Source organism: Amphiprion ocellaris, chromosome 5 (genome assembly GCF_022539595.1).
Source record: "Amphiprion ocellaris isolate individual 3 ecotype Okinawa chromosome 5, ASM2253959v1, whole genome shotgun sequence".
NCBI classification, from domain to species: Eukaryota; Metazoa; Chordata; class Actinopteri; family Pomacentridae; genus Amphiprion; species Amphiprion ocellaris.
Window position 1 is genome coordinate 29,423,970 of NC_072770.1, and position 22,101 is coordinate 29,446,070.

Consider the following 22,101-nt stretch of genomic DNA (forward strand, 5'->3'; position numbering starts at 1 on the left):
GTGAATAATTTCAGACTGCAAAATTTGTACTCGTCATCTTAATTGAGTAAATGGTAATAGATCTTTACAACATTAGTTTGCCAAAACAGGAACAGTTGCTGCATTTCAAAAAATGCCATTAATGTTTCACACATTTATATCCAAAGGAATTATACTATTTGCAGCAATAGAGATTTTGATTAATTTAAAGCTTTGCAAGACTCTGGAATCTTTATTTCCTCTTACGTCCATAGTTGTTGCCACTGTTTCATTACCATTCTCAAAACAAAGCTGTTCAATTTCCAAGAGCCAATGACTTTGTCTCTGTAATAGACACAGTCACATTGACCTACTGGTAATCCTACCAGTACATGCAATCCTATAAAACAAAGAACAGAGTGACCTAAATATGTCTTCAGATATAAAAGAAGAATTGGCCTTCAAGGTGATACTGTTTATTAGACCAGAGGCTGAGCTCTTTTGCTTGAGTTCCCAGTGTGCTGTTAAATTACTCACTATAAAATCTGGCACTCTTTGTAAACAAAGTTTAACAGAATGCTATGCAGTGGGTGTAACAATAAATAAAAATCAGCCTTTGGACAATGAGTGGTTAAGTCAGAGAAGATATTAGCATTAATGTAAGACAAAAGCTTGGTTCAAGGGTTTGGGGTGAGATGCAGGATGCACTAAAAACATTAAATAAATTAGGACTTGTTGGGGAATATAATACAATACTATACAAAATGTATGAGAAGCTTTGCAATTCCCCAATTGGTTTCTATATAAGGTTAGAAAAATGGCTTTGTGGAATACAAAAGGTCATAGTGGTTAAGATCTTATCTTACTTGTCACCAACGAGAACAGGAGGTGGGGATATGAAAGATGTTTATAAACCCTGATCACTGATCTCTCACTTGGATTAGTCTGCCTTTTTAAACATATGATGAAGACTCATGGCTATCAGACGTTGCATATAAAATGCTGCACAGTTACTGAGTCCAGATATTTTTAAGGTGATTTCAACAGGTCACGTTCTTGTAATTTCACTGAAGTGGGTCTCTGATGTGAAAGTAAAAGAAGCATGTAAGCCAGGTTTATTATCAATCTCCTGGTAAATGGGCGACTCAAAATAATGCAAAAACCTCAATTCTCAAAAGCCTTCCCATTTGCAATCACTGTTGGATGGGTCCTATTAGGTTACTGAATACAAATATCAGTCTGGCAATTACATTTCTGACAATCTAGGATATTTTGAGTTTTGAAAGAACCATTACGCAACCACCAAAGCTCAAAGGACTGTATTTTTTTCTTTGCCTTTCTTGCATTGTTGGCATCATAAAATAATTGCAAAATTATTCATTATAACAACAAGCTCAGTCTCAAAAATCATGAAATCATATTAAGCACAGACAATTTGTATTGTCCCAATAACAAGCTGAAACTAACCAACAGGGATCTGAGAAACAGACAGAAGGAGACTGACAAATGCTGCTTAAGCCTAATATCAGCCCATTTACAGTGCTAACAGTGATTTTGTCACCCAAACTTACCACCTTTAACGCCTCAGTGAATAATCGCATATTAGTACAAATCAATAGAAAAGCAGTAAAAAAAGAAATTAACAAAAAGCAACCAAAGAGGAGACTGATGAATTTTATATTAAAGCATGTCTTTTTACTTCATTTACTAATGCATGCACTAACAACAAATGGTTTTCAATGATAATTTTATTTTTTTATTTATATATATATATATATATATATATATATATATATATATATATATATATATATATATATATATATATATATATATATATATATATTAATTTAGACGTTAATTAAGAAAAATGGAAATCCACTTGAACAAAGGGAAGCTTTTACTCATGAATATAAATGGATTTTCTGATGTATATTTAGTCTTTTGAGTAACACTCTGCACTCTCATGTAGTGAATGGTTACATTTTTTTTTATGTTGAAAGGAGTGTATGTTTCAGTGTTGATGAGCATTCGGAAGAAAAACCCAGACTGGATCAATACAAATAGCTTTAAGGTAGAAGTCTGCTGCTGCTATACTCTGAGATGCATTTTAGTCACCCAGCTCATCTGTAAGGGTCACTCCCTGCAAGTATAATTTAACTCTGGACCACTACACTGCATTCATTGTTTCAACATTAAACGGGCATTTTGAGAATATCAGCAACATGAATGTGGCCGCTCCAATTATATATTACAGAGTAAAAAAACATCTCGTGTTACTGTCACTCGACAGTATTTCAAAACTAACATTGTCAGCCCTAATTGATGTGTTTTGACTGATGTAAATGAATAGATTCTTTTCAAAATAATGACTGAATAATTAGTCATAATTAAGAATGCTAACAAGAGCAGATTTATTAACTGATTTCTACATACCGGCTTCGTCAGTGTTCACTGCATGCCAGGCTTTATTTTAATGATGCTGTCTGTCCCAATCAGCGTCAAGCCATTTCTGGAGAGAGAAAAAAGTCAATTATGAACCTCTCAACGTGCCATGCTCTGTTGATGCTATTTCTAACTTACACACAATTCTGCTTTCAGAATGATAATAAAGCAGTTATTCAGAGGGGACAATCTATCTATCTATCTATCTATCTATCTATCTATCTATCTATCTATCTATCTATCTATCTATCTATCTATCTATCTATCTATCTATCTATCTATCTATCTATCTATCTATCTATCTATCTATCTATCTATCTATCTATACACCATTCATCTTCAATCTTCTACTGAAGGTGAACAAATAGTAAGGAAGGCAACTGCCAAGCACACAGAGTAGCAATGAGCCTGACATCTGTGCCCATTAACTTCAAGTCCAACCTTTTTGTCATTCCAGCTATGAAATAATTAGCTGAATAGTAGCGGCCTACATAGAGAAGAAGGATTTAGTACAATCTTTCACATATGAAAATGACAGCCATGTCAGCATGAGGAAATAATACCCCCAGAAGGCATAATTTGGTAAGGCAAGATTTTTTTTTTTCAAACCAAGTCAAAAGGTCCTGCATTTGGTATGGTGTGAATTTTAAACTGTAAAAGTGGCCAAATAAAATGAAAAAGCAGTCAGTGTACAGGATGACTCGTATCAATTATACTTGATATTTGACATAAAAGAAGTACTAGGCTCGGATAACTGGCTCATTTCAACGTGTATTTGACTATGGAACATTTGGCACCATTTCTATGGTCTATTTTGTGTTAAATGTGTTCTCAAAATCCATTCTGAAAATGTTTTATTAATAAAAATGCTCAGTTTTTCCACTACATCAGAAGAGCCATTTTCGTGTTACTACACTGAACACAAAAAATACATCACAATCAAAATGATGACAGTAAAAACTTTGTAGCTGTTTTTGTTCAGGAACAATAAAACTCACTGTAGTCATAGGTGCGGCTGGTCAGATATGTGTTTTTTTGTCGCTTTTGTTCTATATCCATAAATAACTGAGACTACCTTGTGTTTGAAGTCAGATACGTGCAAAAAATGTTAATAAGTGGTAAGACATACAGTTGTACTTCCGGATGTATTCTCCCTCAGTAGCTAATTAAAAGACATCTTTTTGATCTTGTAATAGCCCTGCTGCCAGGGTAAACAAAGCAAGTGACAATGACACAATACTGGATTTTAGCATTTCAAGAGAAGATAAAACTTTAATAAGGGTCTATTTTTAACTGCTTTCTTTAGCAACATCTTTAGGTATAATATTTCTTTAAAGTTTTCTTGGTATAATTAAAAACAGCTCATCCCACATTTGAAAATCTCTGAAGCTATTGTTTGCTATGAATCTACTCTATTGTTCTTGAATTGCTATTGACTGATATCTCTTTGTCTGCTTTGACTGACAGACAAGAGACCTTGAAATCAAAAGTAGGCAATATGAAATACAGTGGCACTGAAAACCCAAAGTCAGAAACAAACTAATCCAAAAAAAAAATACACAAACTGAAATTAATGTGACCTGCAATAAACTGTGTGACTATGAAAATAAGTAAGATGAAAGGACATTTCCTAATACTGAGCTGAGTTTCTTAAATAAATTGAATTCTGTCAGATTTCATTTCAAACATTGTTGTCACTCTTTATTCATGTGCTCCTGTGTGATGTCTGAGTGAGTTATACTGAATACTCTGGATCTCCATATTCAAGGTCCAGACCTTGCCAGATCTCCTCACATCATTATGGTGCATACTTCAGATATATGTTAACTGAATTGGATTTCTGACAGAATATTTCGAAGGAATGTGAACTGATAGTGGACTTGCCTTGTCTGTGTTTGTCACCGTCGTCTCAGTTTTAGTAGTAACGGAGAAACAAAGGTATTGCATTACAAACGAACAAAGAAAACACGAGAAAATTCTTCCCTGCTGCTACAAGGTTAGCTTCAGGTGAAGTTACGGAAAACACGGGACAACAGCATCTAACACTCGCGAGATTTGGTATGTAAACGAGATCTTTCTAGAGGTCGCTGCAGCGGTGACTGGTAACCATGGAAACAAGAAACCAGTTAGCTAAACTGCACCTACAGTTTACACCTTTGAGTTACGTGCTTCCTTATTTTAAGAGATAAAATACTTTGGTTATGAGTGTGTCGCTTAAAACACCGTAGACTAAAGCAGAAACTCCTCAGTCAACAGTATTTTAACTGGGTGAACGGGCACATCCATTTACTTTTTTCTGTCGACGTCGTCACGTAAAATGTTCAGGAACAATTATCAGGTGAGTTCATGCTAACAAGACAAGATAAGGCCTCTCTTCACTGAAAGTCGTGCTCTTTGTTGAAAACTTTGTTGAAAACACTGCTTCGTTTGGTTGCCATGAGTTTCATCCTGATGTAACATTAACTAATAGTGAGGCTAATTCTGTTTTTTTTGTTTGTTTGTTTTGTTTTTGGTGTTGTTTTTTGCAGGGTGGAGCTGTGGTGGAGATATTCAGCGGACAGGGAAAAGACCCTGTAGCTAAATGGAAACTTTGTGGAGGGCCGTCAGCCATACATAAAGTGAGTTGCTAGTTCAACTTAGCTCACACAATCAAATTTAATTAGCCTACATGTCATCTAAGTCAAGCTAGCACCTACAGGCGCCCGAATGTTGCCTACAGCAACATGCAATCTAATGCAGTCTAATGCAACGCAGTACGACATCATTCAGTGTCTAGGGTCTGATTAATGCAGAGTTTGACCCCTCGAATGAAGCTACAGAATTGAGCGTCAAGCTGAAAAGCAAATAAGTACAAGTAGGTCATATCAGTGCTGAGTTTTTTGAATGCCATTATTAAAACTGTGTGTGTGCTTGGCTGTATCAAATTCAATATCAGTTGTGTGTTAGACAGAGGTGACAAAAATTTATTATTGTAGATGCCAAGCAACTCTGCCAACTATACACTTCACACAACTTGAGCTGTTCTTGAGTTTTCTATCTCTAAATGCACTTATACCACAGATACACAATGCTGGTTATGCTCAGCAAGGACTTAAAGTTAGCAAGGCCTCTTCTGAATTATTATCTCCCTTAGGAGTATAATAAAGAAGTCAAAGGATTTGTTTACTGTCTAGAGGGAAGCAGCCAGACAGTCAAGATGCAAATACCAGAGAATGGAAAAATGTCTCGTAAGTCACTGCCATACATTTATATGTCTATTTGTACCTTTTATTTTGTTTTACTTATTTCCATATCTTAATAGCACTTCACTCCTTTGCCTTTTTTTCATAGTTGGGCTTCTCCAAAGATTTTTGGTGCTTCAAGTGAATATTCCTCAGTGCAGTGATTTTTCTGCTGAGCTTGTGTAAGTATAGCAGTCAAAGTTTTTATTTTTTTGTGTAATTTATAAATTGTATTTCACCACGTTCAGCATTTTGCAGCAGTGTGCACTGTTGTAGATATCAATAACTCTAACTTTACCTTTGTCGCAGGTAAAATAAGGAGAGATGTTTCTAATAGAGCAAAATAACATGTCATAACTGAATAATTTCTTGTAATATAAAATAAAAAGATAAGTTTTTAGTAATACGCAGTATAATGAAAGTAATTACTGAATAACACTAAATTGCCACTAAAAATTAGTGCAAGGCAGCTTGTTTGCGTCTTGTATGAAAACCCCTGGAGCCACCTGTAAGATTATGTGCATCATTTTAACAATACCTTTTATGTAATAGCCTAAGTAGCCATTTATTGTAAGACATTGTTGAACAATTTGCTGCAGAGGGCTTTTATCCTGTCAGCCACTGTAAATTTTGAGTAAGCCACCTTATTAAAATGTAGAATAATATGTGAATGTCAAGTGCTAGCTGGTCTTTTCCACATTTTACAGGTTGTGGCTTTGATTGTATTATACAGTCAAATGTGCGTATATTGATTTGCATTTACTCACTGACAGAGGAATGTCACTCTGGGGTTTCCTTACAACACAGTCTATGTCTGTGTCCCTATGGAGTCTTTATTGTGCTCGAAAGTCTTTGTGTTTGTATTAATGTCATGTCAATATAAGTCACAGGAACTATATATTAAAAACATTTGGAAGACATAGTTGAAGCAATTTCTATCAAGTTACTTATCCACTTATTTAATGACACACTGTTATTTTCACAATCTGGGGAAATATTGCTGCCATTGTTCTTCCTGTTTCATTAGAGTGTGTCATCACAGCTGTTAGTATGGCACGAAATTAAAGTGAAAACACCTTTAACAGCTTTCCTTAGAGACCACTAAACTTGTGGTTGTCTCTGGTCAGGACTTCTTATTGACACCACTTACGCTGGTGATAATTTATGTTCCATTGTCTTGTCTGTTATTCACAGGATAACTGATTCAGAGCACCTAAAAAGAAGGCTTCACTTATCGACGGTGCATAAAGAGCTATCTGCCACCCCTTTACATGCAAAGATACCTTTTGTGGGATTGAGACGCAATGTTGTGAGTATTTAATTCATCCTTGACATATTACTTTTGTATTTAATAATGTGCTCTCAGCTATTTCCTTTTCTGTATTTGTTCTTTATATTCAATACTGGATGTTGAGCTGCATCACTATGGGATCCTGTTAACTTTGTGTCTGTTGTCCCAGTGGTCTACTTTATGCATCGACCTTGTATCATTGACCGGTGAACTTTTCAAGGAATTTCTGAGACTCGATGGCATCAGTTTGTTCGCCACTTGTAAAGTCAGGAGAATCTTCACTATGAAAACAGAGCCCACGGGAACATCGGATGATGGTAATGCAATTGTTTATTGGTTTCAAATAGTGAATTTTATCATCTTACCCCTCACTCCTCTCCAAAGGTGTTTAATAAAGAGATACAATAACTAAGTCCTTTCCATTGAAGCGAGTAAGTGGTCTTCACTTTAAGCAGAGTTGTTCTTGTGAGTTTATCGGAAATTGTATGTGTGTGAGTGGAGAGATGGAGAGACAAACAGTTGGCTGTTTTCTGTTATGGCTGGCTGTGAACTCAGTGGTAGATTTTGTTCAAGGCTGATATGGCTCAGCAGTGATAACAGCTGCACAAGCCTGGCTGCCCAGTGTGCACCTCCTCTACCTACTAATAAAGACAGCTCTGTCAGTTTGCATTTAGTGGTTGATATTACCTTTGTGATGTGCTGTTATGTCACGGTAATTTGTTTTGGCTTATTCTATGGTTGGGATTCATCTAAGATTGTTCTTTTTTTAATCCAGACATGTTTTTCGGTGGAGCAGGTCTCATGGACTTGATCCCTCGCAGTTGCCAGTACCCACCAGATGTGAAGCAAATCACTCAGGTGTTGAACATGGAGAATTTGCGAAAGGCAGATATGAGGACTGGCTTTTTTAGCTCTGACTGCGGTAGGTAAGATAAAACACAACACAGAAATCTGAATTTATCAAAAGAAGTGTAATACATTTCAAATTAAAAGACCAATGCATGCTGTATTACCCTATTTAACAAAACAAAAGTTATGTTATATAGCCAAAAGTGGAACCCTGCCCGTGTATTTTTATGTGATTTTGGCATGGAACTGTTTTTCATGGCATCTTCATTTGGTGGTATTAGACAATAGTCTTTCCAATAACAGTTTGGTGGAGGATTTTAAATGTTTCAACATAGCAAAGCCCCTATGCACAAAGCCAGGTTTGTAAAGAAAATGAGTTTCTGAGTTTGGTATGTAAGAACCTAATTCCCTTGCACAAAACTTGAGTTCAACCCCATCGATCACTTTTGGGATGAATTGGAGTTTAGAATGAAAGATAGGCTTTAAATCAGCATCACTGCAAGACCCGCCAGTGCTATTGAGTATGGAATATGAGCTCTATGCACCCAGATTTAAAAATCTGTGGCCCTCCCAGAGGAAAGGGGGCTGATATATCAGCAAAGTACTCATAGTGACATGATAAAAAAAATCACAGTTTAATGTAATGTTCCCATGGTACACACAATTTATTTGGACGCTACATACTTTTGGTCATTTAAAGTAGTGTATGTCTTGTTTAAAGCATTAGAGCAGTTTCATACAGTGTTTTTGTTCTAAAAGTAACTTATGACAGTGAGTTCAAACATTTAGAGTACAAGATATCAGCCGCAATCTACCCAAGAAACAACTCATTTACATAGAAAGATAGAAAACGGTGCAGAAATGGTTGCACGTTGAGAAGCTGTTTTCTACGAAGACCCTGTGATGATAATCGCTTTGTTTTCTTCATATGAAATTTCTGTAATCTTTATTTTTGTGTTCATTTGCACCTCACCTGTACTCAAGGAGCTGCAATTATCTCCTCATATAAAAAGACATGCACCAGTAATCCAGTTCTGCAGCCTTTGTGGCCTTTTTTATCAGTGCTTATTTATTTGTTCTGACAGCTGTCTAAGCTATGTTGTGTCAGCCAGCAATGCCCATAGAAGAGGGCAGTAACCACACACGAGAAATATATTTTCATAATTAGCATCTGCATTATTAGCATAACATTCCTAATCATAATTAAAACGATCGCTATTAAAGTAGGCATCTAATTTAACTGTGACGAAGTTGCGTGGTGAATGTTGTTGCTTCAGTGCCCAATCTGTCAGAAACTGTTAAAAGTAAGCTACAGCAGTTTTTATCATGCAGGAACAAACAAGCCCTGATTATTTCTGCTGTTTCCCAAAGACACTCAGTTGTTCTCAAGGTCAATGCGTTTTCAAAGATCATAAATTCCCGTTCAGAATACTTTTAGCTTATCAGAATGCATCATATTTTATTCCTTATTGTTATGTCATTCTTTATGGGCTTCTGCACATAGAAAGCACACAGAAATCTACTCATTCTAGGGGTAAGTGTATTTGATGTAGTGCATCACAGAAGAGTGACTTCCTTGTATTTGTCTCAGTACATCCAACTAAGCTCTGTCTGTATCACCTTGTCGATCATGTGTGTTTTGTAGAGTGGAAGTGTTTGCTCTGTGCTCTGATGAGGATCAGACAGAAAGTGTGTTTTGCTGTTAGCATCAGCAGAGGTGGTCCTGATGGGCCCTGGCACAGATACAGCAGGGTCAGGTCGTCGCCATATCACAGCTCCCACTGCAGCCCATTATTTTCACATGATGAAATGGAACAGATTGTTAGATTAAAGGAAAACATCCACTATCGGCTCAGCAATAGCATTCCTAGTCATTAGTCTTTGTGTGTGAACTGTTTGCTGCAGGTTAAAGTATGTAAAGCATCTTTACTGTTAATAGTGTATAGTGATTTCTGAATGGTTGTGTTTGCAATATAGTGTATCACATCTCAAAAACATAGTCCAGGACATTATCTATAAAGAGGGCATGTTTTCAAGATTTCATGCACAACAAAGGGATTTTAAAAGGGCTTTGTGGCTAAAAAGAATGCAGATTCTTTCTGACCTGAAAGATGCCGCACTCTCCCCTCTACTTTGAATTGGCGTTATGTGTTAACTATACATTTAAGAGAATTTCTAAAGAAACAAATCCATAAGGATCAATGTGTAATGGGAATTTCTTTCTTTCTGCAGTTCCTGATCACTCTGCCACTGCCAGATCAACTAGTTATCGGAGAACCAGGCCCCAGGCTGTTTTACACACAGCCTCAGGCTCCAGAGCTTCAGGACCACCTCCCCAAACTGGAAGAAAAAGCAATGCAAGCTCAGACACAATGGAGAGAAGTGTGCTCTTTATTCAAAATACGGTAATCTAAAGAATCCCATAAGAACATAAATCCCTCTGAATGATTTGTACAAGTCTGCCATAAGTTACAGTGAATATAGAACAGAATATGTTATCTCTGAACGTGTGTTATTTTTTTCTTTGGTTGTGCTCCACAGGGATCCAGCAGAAATAACCCACAGGTTACTACAGATACTCTGAGCATTACCAGCCTGAGTGAAAATTTATCACATGGGGAACCTTCCCACATTCTTCACAAAGGTAATTTTTTTTAGAAAACATAGTGTAACTTATTCTAGTCTGATTGCTTTCTGCGCCTACACGTTCCCTGTTCATCCTGCTATTTAGTATTGCTCTTCTCATTCTTGATTTGTTTGTCTTTTTGTATAATGGTTCAAGCTGAAATTATGCTTCGCTTGGCTGTATATATGCTGACATGCAGCATATAGTATTGCTCAGACTCGGGGTGTATGTCTGCACAGAAGCAGTGTCACGATGGAGAACCACAGGATAAAGAAAATGATTAAGAACTCATGAAACGGAAATCAATAAACCACTACATCCATGAAAGAAAGATTACTTTTTTGGCATTTTGCCTTGATTGGATAGTTGACAGTGAAGAAGGAGACAGGAAACAAATGGTGAGAGAGGGAGGTATGACATGCAACACACCCCCTGGCTGTAATCAAACCAGGGGTGCTGCAGTTATACAATGTGTGCTGTATCTGTTCAGCTGCTAAGGCACTCCCAGTTGAGGTTTTACACAGAGCCTGAATGCCACTTTTTATTTTCCTTACCCAACAAAGCAAAATCAAGAGTGTATTAGAGCTGGATGTATGACGTTGTTTAACCTTGCTCTTTTTGTAATGCAGTAAAAATGTTAGATCAGGTGACAAAAGCAACCATGTCATTTACAATGGTTAAACAGTACCATGGAAAATGTACTTTTACAGTTTTTTTTCACTACACTCCGCCCCAAACGCTGATATAATTACAATCTAGACTAATGTAAATGGACTAATTGTCGTAGAGAATAAGGAGCTACAAAACTTGCCAGGAAATCTAGTTGGCTTTGACTCAGCACCTGTGAATATGACTCAGAACCGTCATCGATGAAGATAATTCAGCTTCTTTCCGGCTTGAATTTGAATCTTATGTGCTCCTGAATGCTGTCTTATTCTCCAGTTCATCTTGGCCTTCAGAGTGTACATGATTTATTCTTTCTTTTTAATTCTTCCAAGTACTGTGCATCAGTGAAAGCATTACATATGAACCAACAAATAAGAGCTCTGTTTCTACAGAATATGTTCTCTCTTGCACCTAATAACAGGTTTTACGTGTGGTGATACACCATCCTTTGAGCATGACTGAATGCAAAAAACGGGATGATTAAAATTCCCTAATTCAGCTGAGCATAATGTAGCTGGATGTATTCTCTCTGCACTGAATGAATGTAAGAAGCTCAGTTACTGAAATGCCTTCATTAATAGGGATTTTCACGGTGCATAATCAGTTCACAGATATGCTTCTGGCAAGTTTTAATAACATTGTTGTTGGACTGTTTTGCGTTATAAAGCTTTTTCTAATGTTGAATCTATTGTATGTAGCAGCATCTGGCAGTTTACACCCTCACCCCCCCAAAAAAAGAGTGTTTGACAAGCAGGGATCTAAGAAGCTGCGGGTTTTCAGTGCTGGAGGAGAGGAGCAAATATCATCAGGTAAGTTCTGCATGTATGGTGGGGAGTTATATTATATGTAATGCATATTATAATATGGTAAGGTGTTTGATTCTGGTTAACAGCCTCTCCAGATGCTGTACCTGGTAACTGCAGAAAGAGGAGTAAAAGCAGGCAGAAGGGCACCCTTCCATCCAATGGGCAAGAGAGCAGCCAGCAGCCACTGACCCTAACAGAAAAATCGGAGCACCCAACAGCAGGTGAGGGTCACATCAGCTGCAAATAGAAAGAATTCAGGACAGCAGGGAGACATTTACAATTTCAGGCTCAGTGATGGTTGAAAAAGTGCAGCAAGACAGCAAGAGATAAGAACATGAGACAAAAGAGAATAATATGCATGTTGGGTGATATTGGGTTCTACTTTGTGTGTTCTGATTTTAACAAGCTGCTCTTTTATGCTTGTGAAAAACACCTATTCCTGCTCTTAATTTATAAATTGAATCACCTCAAAATATTGCATGAATTTGAAAGCATGCTGCATGCACGCTTTTGTTTCCCGTTTTAAATTTTACATAACCCACGTCAAGGCCACTCACAGAAACCCCCCAGTCCAACACCTGAACTCTCACGCACACACACCTGCACTCACATTGTTCCTCGCAAAATGAGCGCACGTGTTTTGAAAGCTCAATTATGGATGTTTCTCCACAGCAGTAAGCTCCTTTGCTGCAGCCCTGCCCACAGACGGAAAGTAGTTAGTTCATTAATGGTAATGTGGCACATTAAATAAAAGTCAGAGGGACATCTCCTGGGCCCAGGGTTTGCCACACAGTGGGCAATTAGAGAAAGTGATTATACTGTCGAGAGGTTCAAATGTGCTCACTCATTCAGATTTAGGTGCCTCTAACTTTGATCTCAGGCTTATCTGGGAGTAGAAGGATTCAGTATTTCTACTCTGCACTAATGGCTGATAAAGCCTTCACCTTATTTGGTATATATCAATAATCATTATGTCAAATGTTTTACCATTGCTGTAAAATTTTGTGTTTTTGTTCTAAAAAAAAAATCACTAAAACAAGATGAAACCAATATTTGCTTGGAAAATAGGTGTCTAAACCTACGGTGTCTAATTTTTAACAATATTTGGACAAAGCTGTCATTCCATGAGTGATGACTTAGCAGTAAACTTGTTTTCTTACTGCTGATTATGTTTATATTGTTACATTCTCATTAAGTTATTAGCATAACAGGGCGATTAATGAAATATACAAACACGTGAGTGCAGGATAAATTAATACTCACTTTTGGCAAACAATGGAATTAATTACAGCCTTGCATATTGTTATTATGAATTTTAATGTGCATATAATCAAATGAATTTGCAATGACGAGCCACATGATGAAAAAATAAATAAAAAGGATTTATTACTCACTGTAATTAGACTGTCTAATTGTCCTTGTATGTCCTCTGTTTTCTGAAAGACTTATTCTTGAATTTATACAATCAGTGCCCAAAAACACTTTATAACATAGACAAGCACTAGTTTCAAAGAGAGAATTTACTTCTGCTTAGAGTAAAACTATATTACTTTCATCATCTTGTCAATTTTTTAGATAAGAGAAGCTGCAGTCCTGCCAAGGAAAGTTCAACAGTCACTCCCACCCCAGCAGAGTTCCAACTCTGCTCGATCCGGCCAGGTTTGTCTTCTGACCTGCAGGTCTGGAGCAGCTGGGAGAGTAATGAGGGGTCTGAGCCCCAGCTCACTCTGCAGGAGGAGGTGTTCACTTTCTCATCCCATCCTCACTCACCCAAACGGGGGCAAGGCCAGGGTGACCATGACAAGATGGAGGTAGGAGATGATTTGGTTCAGAACAAAAGTGGGAGGCGGTATGATGCCAAGCCTGAAGATGACTTTATTGGCAGTGAAAGTGATGAGGTATGTTTCCTCCAGGGGCGAGATACAAGCACACTGTACTTTGGATGCACACACATTTGAAGCACTCTTATGTTGCTAGGACACTAATTACCATCTGTCTGGAATAGGAAAATGAGCTGCATTATATCACATACACTCTGACAAAGACCAGATTTAAAACTATATTTGTTATTTTTTTTTATTACAGTAGTCTAATTCATTACCAAGGAATTCACTGCTTCATAAAATCTCACAGTATGCCCATTTGATTTGATTCAGTTTCATTTAATCGTGTTTCAGAGTACACTGTGTATCTTGTACTATGGAATGAAATGTTTCATGTTGCGCATTTATTAGTGTGTAGTATACTTTCACTTCAAAGGTCAGTGGGGTTATATATCATCAGGTAATTTATTAATAGCTCAGGGACTTGCAATAAAGAGCAGTAGTTTTTCTTTATGCTGAGCAGGGAAATTAAAGTGTTGAACTATGGTTATAAAGAACTGTCTTCAAAGAAATGCTAATTGCTTTTACTCATTTAAAACTTTATAATAAGTCTGATAATTCAGAGTTAAGAAGCTTGTTTTGTTCTGCAACTGATTAGTTTGCCATCATGCATGTTTTGGCATTAAAGTGATACATTCCATCTGTCATGTCAGTGACAAAATCCATTCTTAAAAACAGAAAAACACAGGTACTGGCAATTTTTTAGACAACACTGACAGTAAATTTGAGGGTTTTTATATCAGTAATTTAGAGGTTCTCTTCAAAAACACATTTTGTCATTCACAGTGTTTTCATTTGCAGATATGCATGGTTGGAATTCATTAGAAAAACATAATAAAACAGTTGGTTTTCATGGTGACCTTTGTAAACTGCAGGTATGACCTTTTTCTTCTATGAAGCTCTATGCCGAGTTGACATTTTTCTTTATATTTTGCAATATTTGTTGGTTTGTTGAAGGGTTTTAAACCTGTATTTACCTCTGTTCAAAGTGTATAGCATATTCTATTATTATTATTATTATTATTATTATTATTATTATTATTATTATTATTATTATTATTATTATTATTATTATTATTATTATTATTATTATTATTATTATTATTATTATTATTATTATTATTATTATTATTATTATAGTTTAGTAATAGCAATGCTCCCTGGGGCAACTTCCCAAACTAATACAACCAGAAATACAATACTCTAGTACTGTACTGGGTAGAAATCCCATGACACATTCGTGCGCATACTTATACCTCCCCACCCCCACGCACACACTCACAAGAACACTTAGACACCCACATGGATATAGGTTGTTTGAGACAAACATCTTTCTCCCCATGCAATGGAATGATCACGTAGCCTTTTCACTGATTTCAAATGCTACCCTAATAAGGACTCTATCGGAACACTTCAAAAGAAACAAACACCACTGTGGCAATGTATTGCCTGAGCTTTGACTAGTGCGATAACATATACTAGTACATGTGGAGCATGTTTCTTTCCATCATTGTCTCTCTATTTGCCTGCTGTCTAAACCAGAACAATGTGCCTGGACAGGGCACTGTCTTACCCAAAAACTAAATGTAATATTTGTTTTAGCCATATATATTACTTGTTAGCTTTGACACGTGTTCTGTTACCACTAATACTGCTACATCTATGGATATAGGGCTTATAGATAGTTAATTTCACTCCACCTTAACATGCTTTGTAGGGACTGTCTATTTGAGTTCTGGGAAATTAAGATAGCAACTGCATTCAACAGCTTATGTTGAGAGTAAGTGCATGCACAAAAGAGTAAATTACAACATTTCACAGGGAAATTACACTGCAGAGAAAGCAAAGAAACCAGTTGATATAATGCAGTGCACGCTATTTTAAAATCAGCAGCAGAGAGAAGGACATTTTCATGTTTTCTCACTTCCACCTTCAACTTCACTGTGTTTTTCTGTTTTCTGGTCATTTTGAAAGTGACTATTATACATCAGAGGAGGAAAAATGAGAGGGCCACACTTTTTTATGTCCAAAGAAATCACAGTTTTTCTGAAAGGACACAATGGCTATTCCCTCAGGTGTCCAAAAAATATCATATACTGGATAACCGCAGCTCTTTCAGATATAAAGTACACTGCAGCTGGCTGGCCTATGGTGAAATGTTTTTCTGTGATACATTTTTATTATGGCTGATGGAGCAAGGCTATGTGTTGTGGAGCACAAAGCTGCAAACTGTATTTTGCCATAAACACACTGAAACCATACTGACCATATAGCCCTGCCTGTGTGGCTGTACACATGTGACACTACTGAGCAGCACCATTGATTAGATAACCAACTGCGAATGTTTTCTTATATATAAATGTAAATATATTAAATATATAGATTAAAAAATGGATGGATTTGATTTTTAGGTTTGTTCAAACAAAGAGATTTGTCCATTCTTGTCCATTCTCAGCACCTACACTGATGTAATGAAATAATAATATTTGCATATAGGACGCTTGACTTTCAAACTCCCAAGCTATAGATATTCAAGTTGTACAGTAGCACTTATGAGTTACAATAAAAGTGCCAAAATTAACACGAGACAGGATGATCTCATGTCACATGTCATGACATGTCATGACATGCTGTGAATTTCATGAAACAGGTCTTAGATTAGGCGCTGGGTGTAAAGGATGTGTATCTGAACAGTTTTACGCCTCGTGGTACATGACGGAAGAATGCACATTCATGAGAAATCACAGTTAACAATTCAAAGTGTGCAAAAAGTGACGTTCAATAGCTCTGTCTAGTGTATGTGTGTAAAAATAGTATTTTTTGTTTTTGGTGTTAAGGATCTTCTTTTAGAAAACTTTATGTGCATTACCAATGAAAGGGCTTATACCTGACAAGAATGCAGCGTTACCTCATTTGGAACCTAGAAGTCCCAAAAGCCACAACTGGCCTGTCTTGTGGAACCCCATACTAGCAAGAATATTAACTAAGAGATCCAACATATACTATAATATATTTCTTAGGCTAAGGATGGCAATATTGCAGAGATTGCTGTAAGACACTAATTAGTTTTTTGTTTACCCAAACCTTGCCGTGCTATAAGCTTTAGCGTGCTTAGCTACCATGTGCCACCACCCTGGCAGTAGTCATACACCAGACTGTGGTTAGTTGCCATCTGACCCAGGTTACCCAGATTTTGATTTTGACTCATTTATGGCAGATTGCTCATTTCTCAACTTGGAGCAATATCATCTTTCACGGTGTTGCATCAGGTTCACGCAATTCTTTTGAGCGAGCATTTTTTCTTAAACACAGAGAAATATTAAAGGCATAACAAAGCAATGAACTTTCATTGTATGAACTATTTTGAGATCCATTAGAAGCAATGGGCCAAGGTAACATTTGAGAGGAATGCAGTTATTTTAATGCAATAATAACAACGGAGACAATGGACCCTGCAGTACTTCAGTGAAGAACATTCATGCTGACAGCCACACCCATATCAGGAGTTTCAATAATGCATGTATTTCATTGTTTATTCACCTGCGCTTATGAAAATGATAAAGCATAGAAGGAGAAGAGAAAACAAATAACATATGGAGACAGTGAGCTAAAAACCTCAAGGGGCTTATGATAACCTTTCACCCCAAAACAAAGCTCAGAGATTAAAGAAAACACCTCAAAACAGACAACAGAAGGGAGAAATACAGAGATAGAGTGGCTTGTTGTTCCAAGAAAAGCTTCAAGCAATTTAATTCATGAGAAACAACATCTTGTGTTTTGAATTGGAATTTCTCAATTCTGTTCAAAACAGGATTTATAGAAATAAAAATAAAATTTGATACACCTATTTGTCAAGTAAAGATAATAAATATAGCAGTCAACAACTGGTCTTGAAAATGCCAATTTTAAACCAATAGTGCAGAATACCAATGAATACTTCACCGAAGGTCTATGTTTTGAAAATGGAGGATAGGGTTGAATAGTAGCTCTGGAGTTTGTAGCTTGCTTCTTCTTCATGGATGATGGCAGCTGTTGTCAGTTGGTTTCACAACATTTGCAGCGGATTCTATCTGCGACCCAGTTTCTCTCTGAAAGAAAATGTGTCAGTACATTCAGAGAAACTTTCCAGCACCTCTTTAGCATAATCACTAATGTTCTGTCCAGACATACTGTATGTATATTATGTTCCTATACTGAATACACAGCACTAGTGCCCTGCTAGCCGGGATAACTTTATATCCAGACTGAATACATGTCCTTACCTTGGTGTGGGATTCAAACAATGGTCAACTGGTTTATGTGTGTCTTCGACGACAAAAGTGATTCTTGCTATAGGATTTATTTATTTATTTTTTTTTTTTTTAAATTTACATGGGCATTTTGAGGCTTTCTTTTCTTTTGCCACGAAACTGGGTCACCATTGAAATCCATTTTTACTATTGTGAATCCACATACCATTTTTACTAAAGGAGCAAGTTACACACTTTTGAGAATGATGTATCTTTCATGCTTACAAGGGTAGCTGTTTGATATTCAATACTTGGGTTTTCAGGGGAATATTCTTACAGTGTTGAGAAAAACCATGTACTGTTTGTGCATATGCAGACAACACATTTTAAACTACAAGACTGAGAGGTAACTGTGAATCTGAAGGTGGATTAGCAGATTTAAAGAGAATGCCATCAGCCTTTTTAAATGTGAGGTTAATTTAAAGCTAAGCCACCAACACCTTCATTTCATTATTATGTCCCATTATGCAAAAATCTTTCTAAAGGAAAGAAGACTACAATAAATTTCTGAAACATTAGCCTACCATATATTCTTAGGACATGACTAATCATCCCATAAAGGGGTGTTTAGTGTGATCTACAGAAATTTAGTTCACTGTGTTTTTGTATTTCTTACAGGATAAGAGCTACATCAAGTTCCAGCATCATAAAATTAGTGTGTCCAACCCTGCTTCCTCCAGAACTCCTGATCCAGCTTTGGGGGTGAAACATGAAGGCCATTCTGAATCCCCTAACATGGACCAAATATTCCCAGAAGAGCTTTGTCTACCTAACACCAATATGCAGCCTTCATCCAGTGGCAAAGCTGAACCAGATATAATGGTCCCTGCACGCTGCCTTTCACCTAACAGACACAAACACAAGTCTGGTCCAAGGGGATCAGAGGAAATGAACCAGTTTCTGGTTAAGAACAGCAGCGTATCGCTTTCTAGGAGACTCCTGCAAGAAGTCAAATTGGGTGATTCCAAACGATACAAGGTAGTGCTAACAATTTTAACAACCAACAGATCTGATCCGCTGTGCTATTACTCTCTGTGAGCTTTTTTTAGAGACAAGCACATAAATGACTAGAATTTTGAAGTTCCTCCTAATAATTATCTGGTTGGTTAGATTAGCCACTGCAGATAGTTACCTCTCGTCTGAGATGTCCGTGTTTTATACTACCTGACATTACCATTCTTAAGACAAGCTTGCCCATGAAGTCGTCACTTTCACTCATAAGGATAATCTTGACCACTCAAGAAATATCTCCCATTTGCAATCGAAATCCAAGTTTAGCAGTTCTTTTTACATTAATCTGATTTAAAAAATCATTTAAGATTTAGCATCATCATTAAATTTTGCTATTTAATCAAAAGATTGTTCAAAATCAAACGGGGTGCTCAAAGTCATAACATCAAGGAGAATTAATATTGCATTTCTACAGAGCTTTTAAATTTCTTTAATCACATTGTTTAGGTTTCATGCCTTGTAAATTTGCTTTATAGTCTGAGCATGAATCTGAGCCACTTTCACCAATCCCTGCAGGCAACTGTTTTCACCAAAAAGGCTTTGATGAATCCATTGTACATTTGTCCAGCACCAAACATCAGACAGACAAAGTCATCAAGTCGAGGGAAAAAAAGTTGAACACCTACCAGGCACGATCAGAGATTCAAACATGTTTGTCAGGAGTCGGTAGAGACATAGCAGAATAAAGAAGAGGGTAATTGTTTATATGTTTTTCTTCCTTCACAATCGATCAATGCAGCTTGGTTTAATGAACATTAGTATGATTAAATTCCATTTGAAAGTGCTTCTTTACAGTAACTGTCAAAGTCTTCAGTAGATGGGCTTCACTCAGTTCTTGTAATTTGCAGTTAAAATGATATTCATCATTCGCTGGGATCTGTAGAATGGGTTTGGGAGGCCTTGTGGCAAATGTGCAGCTTATTAAAAACTGATGGTATTATGTCTAGCTGCCTCTCTTTGCCCATAGTAATATGTGATCAGTGCTGATTTGGACAGCTCCTGGGGACTGGTGAAAAGGTTTGTAGGATCAGACTATGGCCTGTTGCAAATTGAGGTAGGCCCCTGCTCCATTTGAACAGATACAGGATCAGAAGATAGTCAACTGACGCGATCACAAGGCCTGAGGGAAGATCTGTCACTTGGCTTTTGCTTACTGCATTTACACAACTCACTGCTGAGTGATATCCCAGCATCCTTCATCATTGCAGCTCCTGACTGCTGATTTGTGCCAACTCCAGCAGGCAGCATGCAGTGAAGGCTTTGACTGAAAGGTTGTCAGAGAAATATGACAAGGAGTTTGTTTCCCTTCCTGCAGCCCTGGTTTATCGACTGCCATTGATTCACCACCAGGGCAACATCAGGCTTGCACTTTGTCAGATGAATAACGTTACCATAGTAGTCTCTTAAATCAATAGATCCACTGTTAAAAGACATTTCCTTAGAGGGTCAAAACAATGGCGCATGTCCAGGACCGCCTTAAGCTCCGTCTGGTACTATAACCTGTTGTTAAAATTTTCACTACTTTGTTGACTGCACAAAACACATTCTATCAGGTTTGTGGACTTTTGTGTGTCTGACACTGACTAAGTGCAAAGTTTTGTATTTTGGATTGCTTCCAACTAAGTCATCTCTGTTTTATGGGTGATAAATTTGAAGGCAGAAGAAGAGGAGGCACTGAAGCCTGTTGAATCCAGTCATTATGACTTACACCTGCTTGGCAGTCTACGGATACGTGGGGATGATGATGAGGAGCTCCGAATGCTGGCAAGCCTAAAAAGAGAGCAAGAGGAAGATGAATGTAGAGCCTCAGGCCTCAGTGCATCTCAGATCCACCAGTGTAATGTTAGCATCAGCATGAGCAGTGATGACACCTCTACATGGACCCACATCTCCATGGTGAGTACTAATCTGTTCTGCTACTATTGATCTTTTGTTGTTGACTCTTCGCTAACAAACAGCACATGTGCAGCTCATCTACCACTCACAGCCCCAGTTTCCCCCCATTCCGTTTTCTGCTTGGAATATTTTTTTTCCTGACCCTGGTTGATCCCCGCTCTTGCTAATTTCCATTTCAAGCCCCAACTTATGCCACCATGAAGTGCTAATGCACCTCTTTCTCCAGTGTGTTTTCTGCATTACAAAAGGTTATGGAGATAGAAACACATTAATTGGCCTCTTCCTGCTTTTAAAAGTATACTTGCATAATATCCACAGTTCCCCCAGTGACTAAAAATTATTTAGGTCATTTGAAATTATCCCCAGAAGTCTTTTTAGAATTCAAAGATGGTGTGGTTTGCTCTTGGCTATTGAAGGTCATTTAGATCTATGGGCCATTAGCATAAGCACATTGCACTGATGAAGAGGGAACGCTACCCTCCCTGGCACTGCTGGGTCCACTGTAGGATCCCCGATGAGTACAATCATTACAGATGCTCGAGTTATAGGCCTGTTACCATTTCTGTACATGCAGGTATCCATTAGTGAACTGAGATTCGCCGCACACAAAGAATAGTGGCATTACTACAGGGATTATCATCTTGTGCTTCCTTTTGAGGACACAGTGATAGGGCCACCAACAAAAGCATATATCTTAAGACCCCACATAGGGTACAGTTTTCTACAGGGATGAGATGAGATTTACATGTGATTTAATGAAGCCCTGAAGGGATTTTTTTTTTTTTTTGAATCAGCTACGTTGTTTACAATTCCAAATATATACTGTATGGCAACAGCACCACCAACAGTATATTGAGAAAAAGCTTGCCAATAAAGAGAGAATGAGAGACAAAGAAAGACACAACAAAAAATAACAAATTTTTCAAATACAGAAATTGTACCAAATGATACTTGAAAGGACAGCATACATTTATGTCAAAGATAGAAATGAGCCGATTATGGGACCTAATAAAAGAAAAGTCACTTTCTGGGGATTGGACTCACAGGGAATGACAAGCCATTACTTGTCTAGGATGCTGTCATGCAAGTGATCCCCGCTGCTGTCATTCATGGTATTGTTGCTGTTTTCTGTGCTACTGCAGCTACTGTACCAACCCAGA

At 37.4% G+C, this 22,101-nt stretch overlaps 2 protein-coding genes across 8 annotated transcripts in view; one reads left to right on the plus strand and one right to left on the minus strand.

Annotated features, from left to right (window-relative positions):
- Positions 1 to 2,447, minus strand: part of ca16b (carbonic anhydrase XVI b) — a 155,314-nt gene extending 152,867 nt beyond the window's left edge. Inside the window, exon 1 of the mRNA XM_055010686.1 lies at positions 2,395 to 2,447. The gene's annotated coding sequence lies outside the window, so the exon portion shown is untranslated. The remainder of the gene's footprint in view (positions 1 to 2,394) is intronic.
- The window catches only part of cfap20dc (CFAP20 domain containing), a 44,116-nt gene that overhangs the window by 12,807 nt on the left and 9,208 nt on the right, over positions 1 to 22,101 (plus strand). Inside the window, exons 1-14 of one of the 7 annotated variants that reach the window (XM_023280330.3) lie at positions 4,525 to 4,741; positions 4,932 to 5,021; positions 5,537 to 5,630; positions 5,734 to 5,806; positions 6,819 to 6,933; positions 7,085 to 7,232; positions 7,691 to 7,837; positions 9,997 to 10,169; positions 10,306 to 10,408; positions 11,755 to 11,865; positions 11,949 to 12,083; positions 13,438 to 13,760; positions 18,653 to 19,012; positions 20,702 to 20,941. In XM_023280330.3, coding sequence (XP_023136098.2) covers positions 4,721 to 4,741; positions 4,932 to 5,021; positions 5,537 to 5,630; positions 5,734 to 5,806; positions 6,819 to 6,933; positions 7,085 to 7,232; positions 7,691 to 7,837; positions 9,997 to 10,169; positions 10,306 to 10,408; positions 11,755 to 11,865; positions 11,949 to 12,083; positions 13,438 to 13,760; positions 18,653 to 19,012; positions 20,702 to 20,941 — 2,133 coding nt within the window. In that variant the 5' untranslated portion in view covers positions 4,525 to 4,720. Of the gene's footprint in view, positions 1 to 4,524; positions 4,742 to 4,931; positions 5,022 to 5,536; positions 5,631 to 5,733; positions 5,807 to 6,818; positions 6,934 to 7,084; positions 7,233 to 7,690; positions 7,842 to 9,996; positions 10,170 to 10,305; positions 10,409 to 11,754; positions 11,866 to 11,948; positions 12,084 to 13,437; positions 13,761 to 18,652; positions 19,013 to 20,701; positions 20,942 to 22,101 lie in introns of those variants that run through there. The other 6 variants (XM_023280331.3, XM_035952837.2, XM_035952840.2 and 3 more) reach the window with 6 other exon arrangements.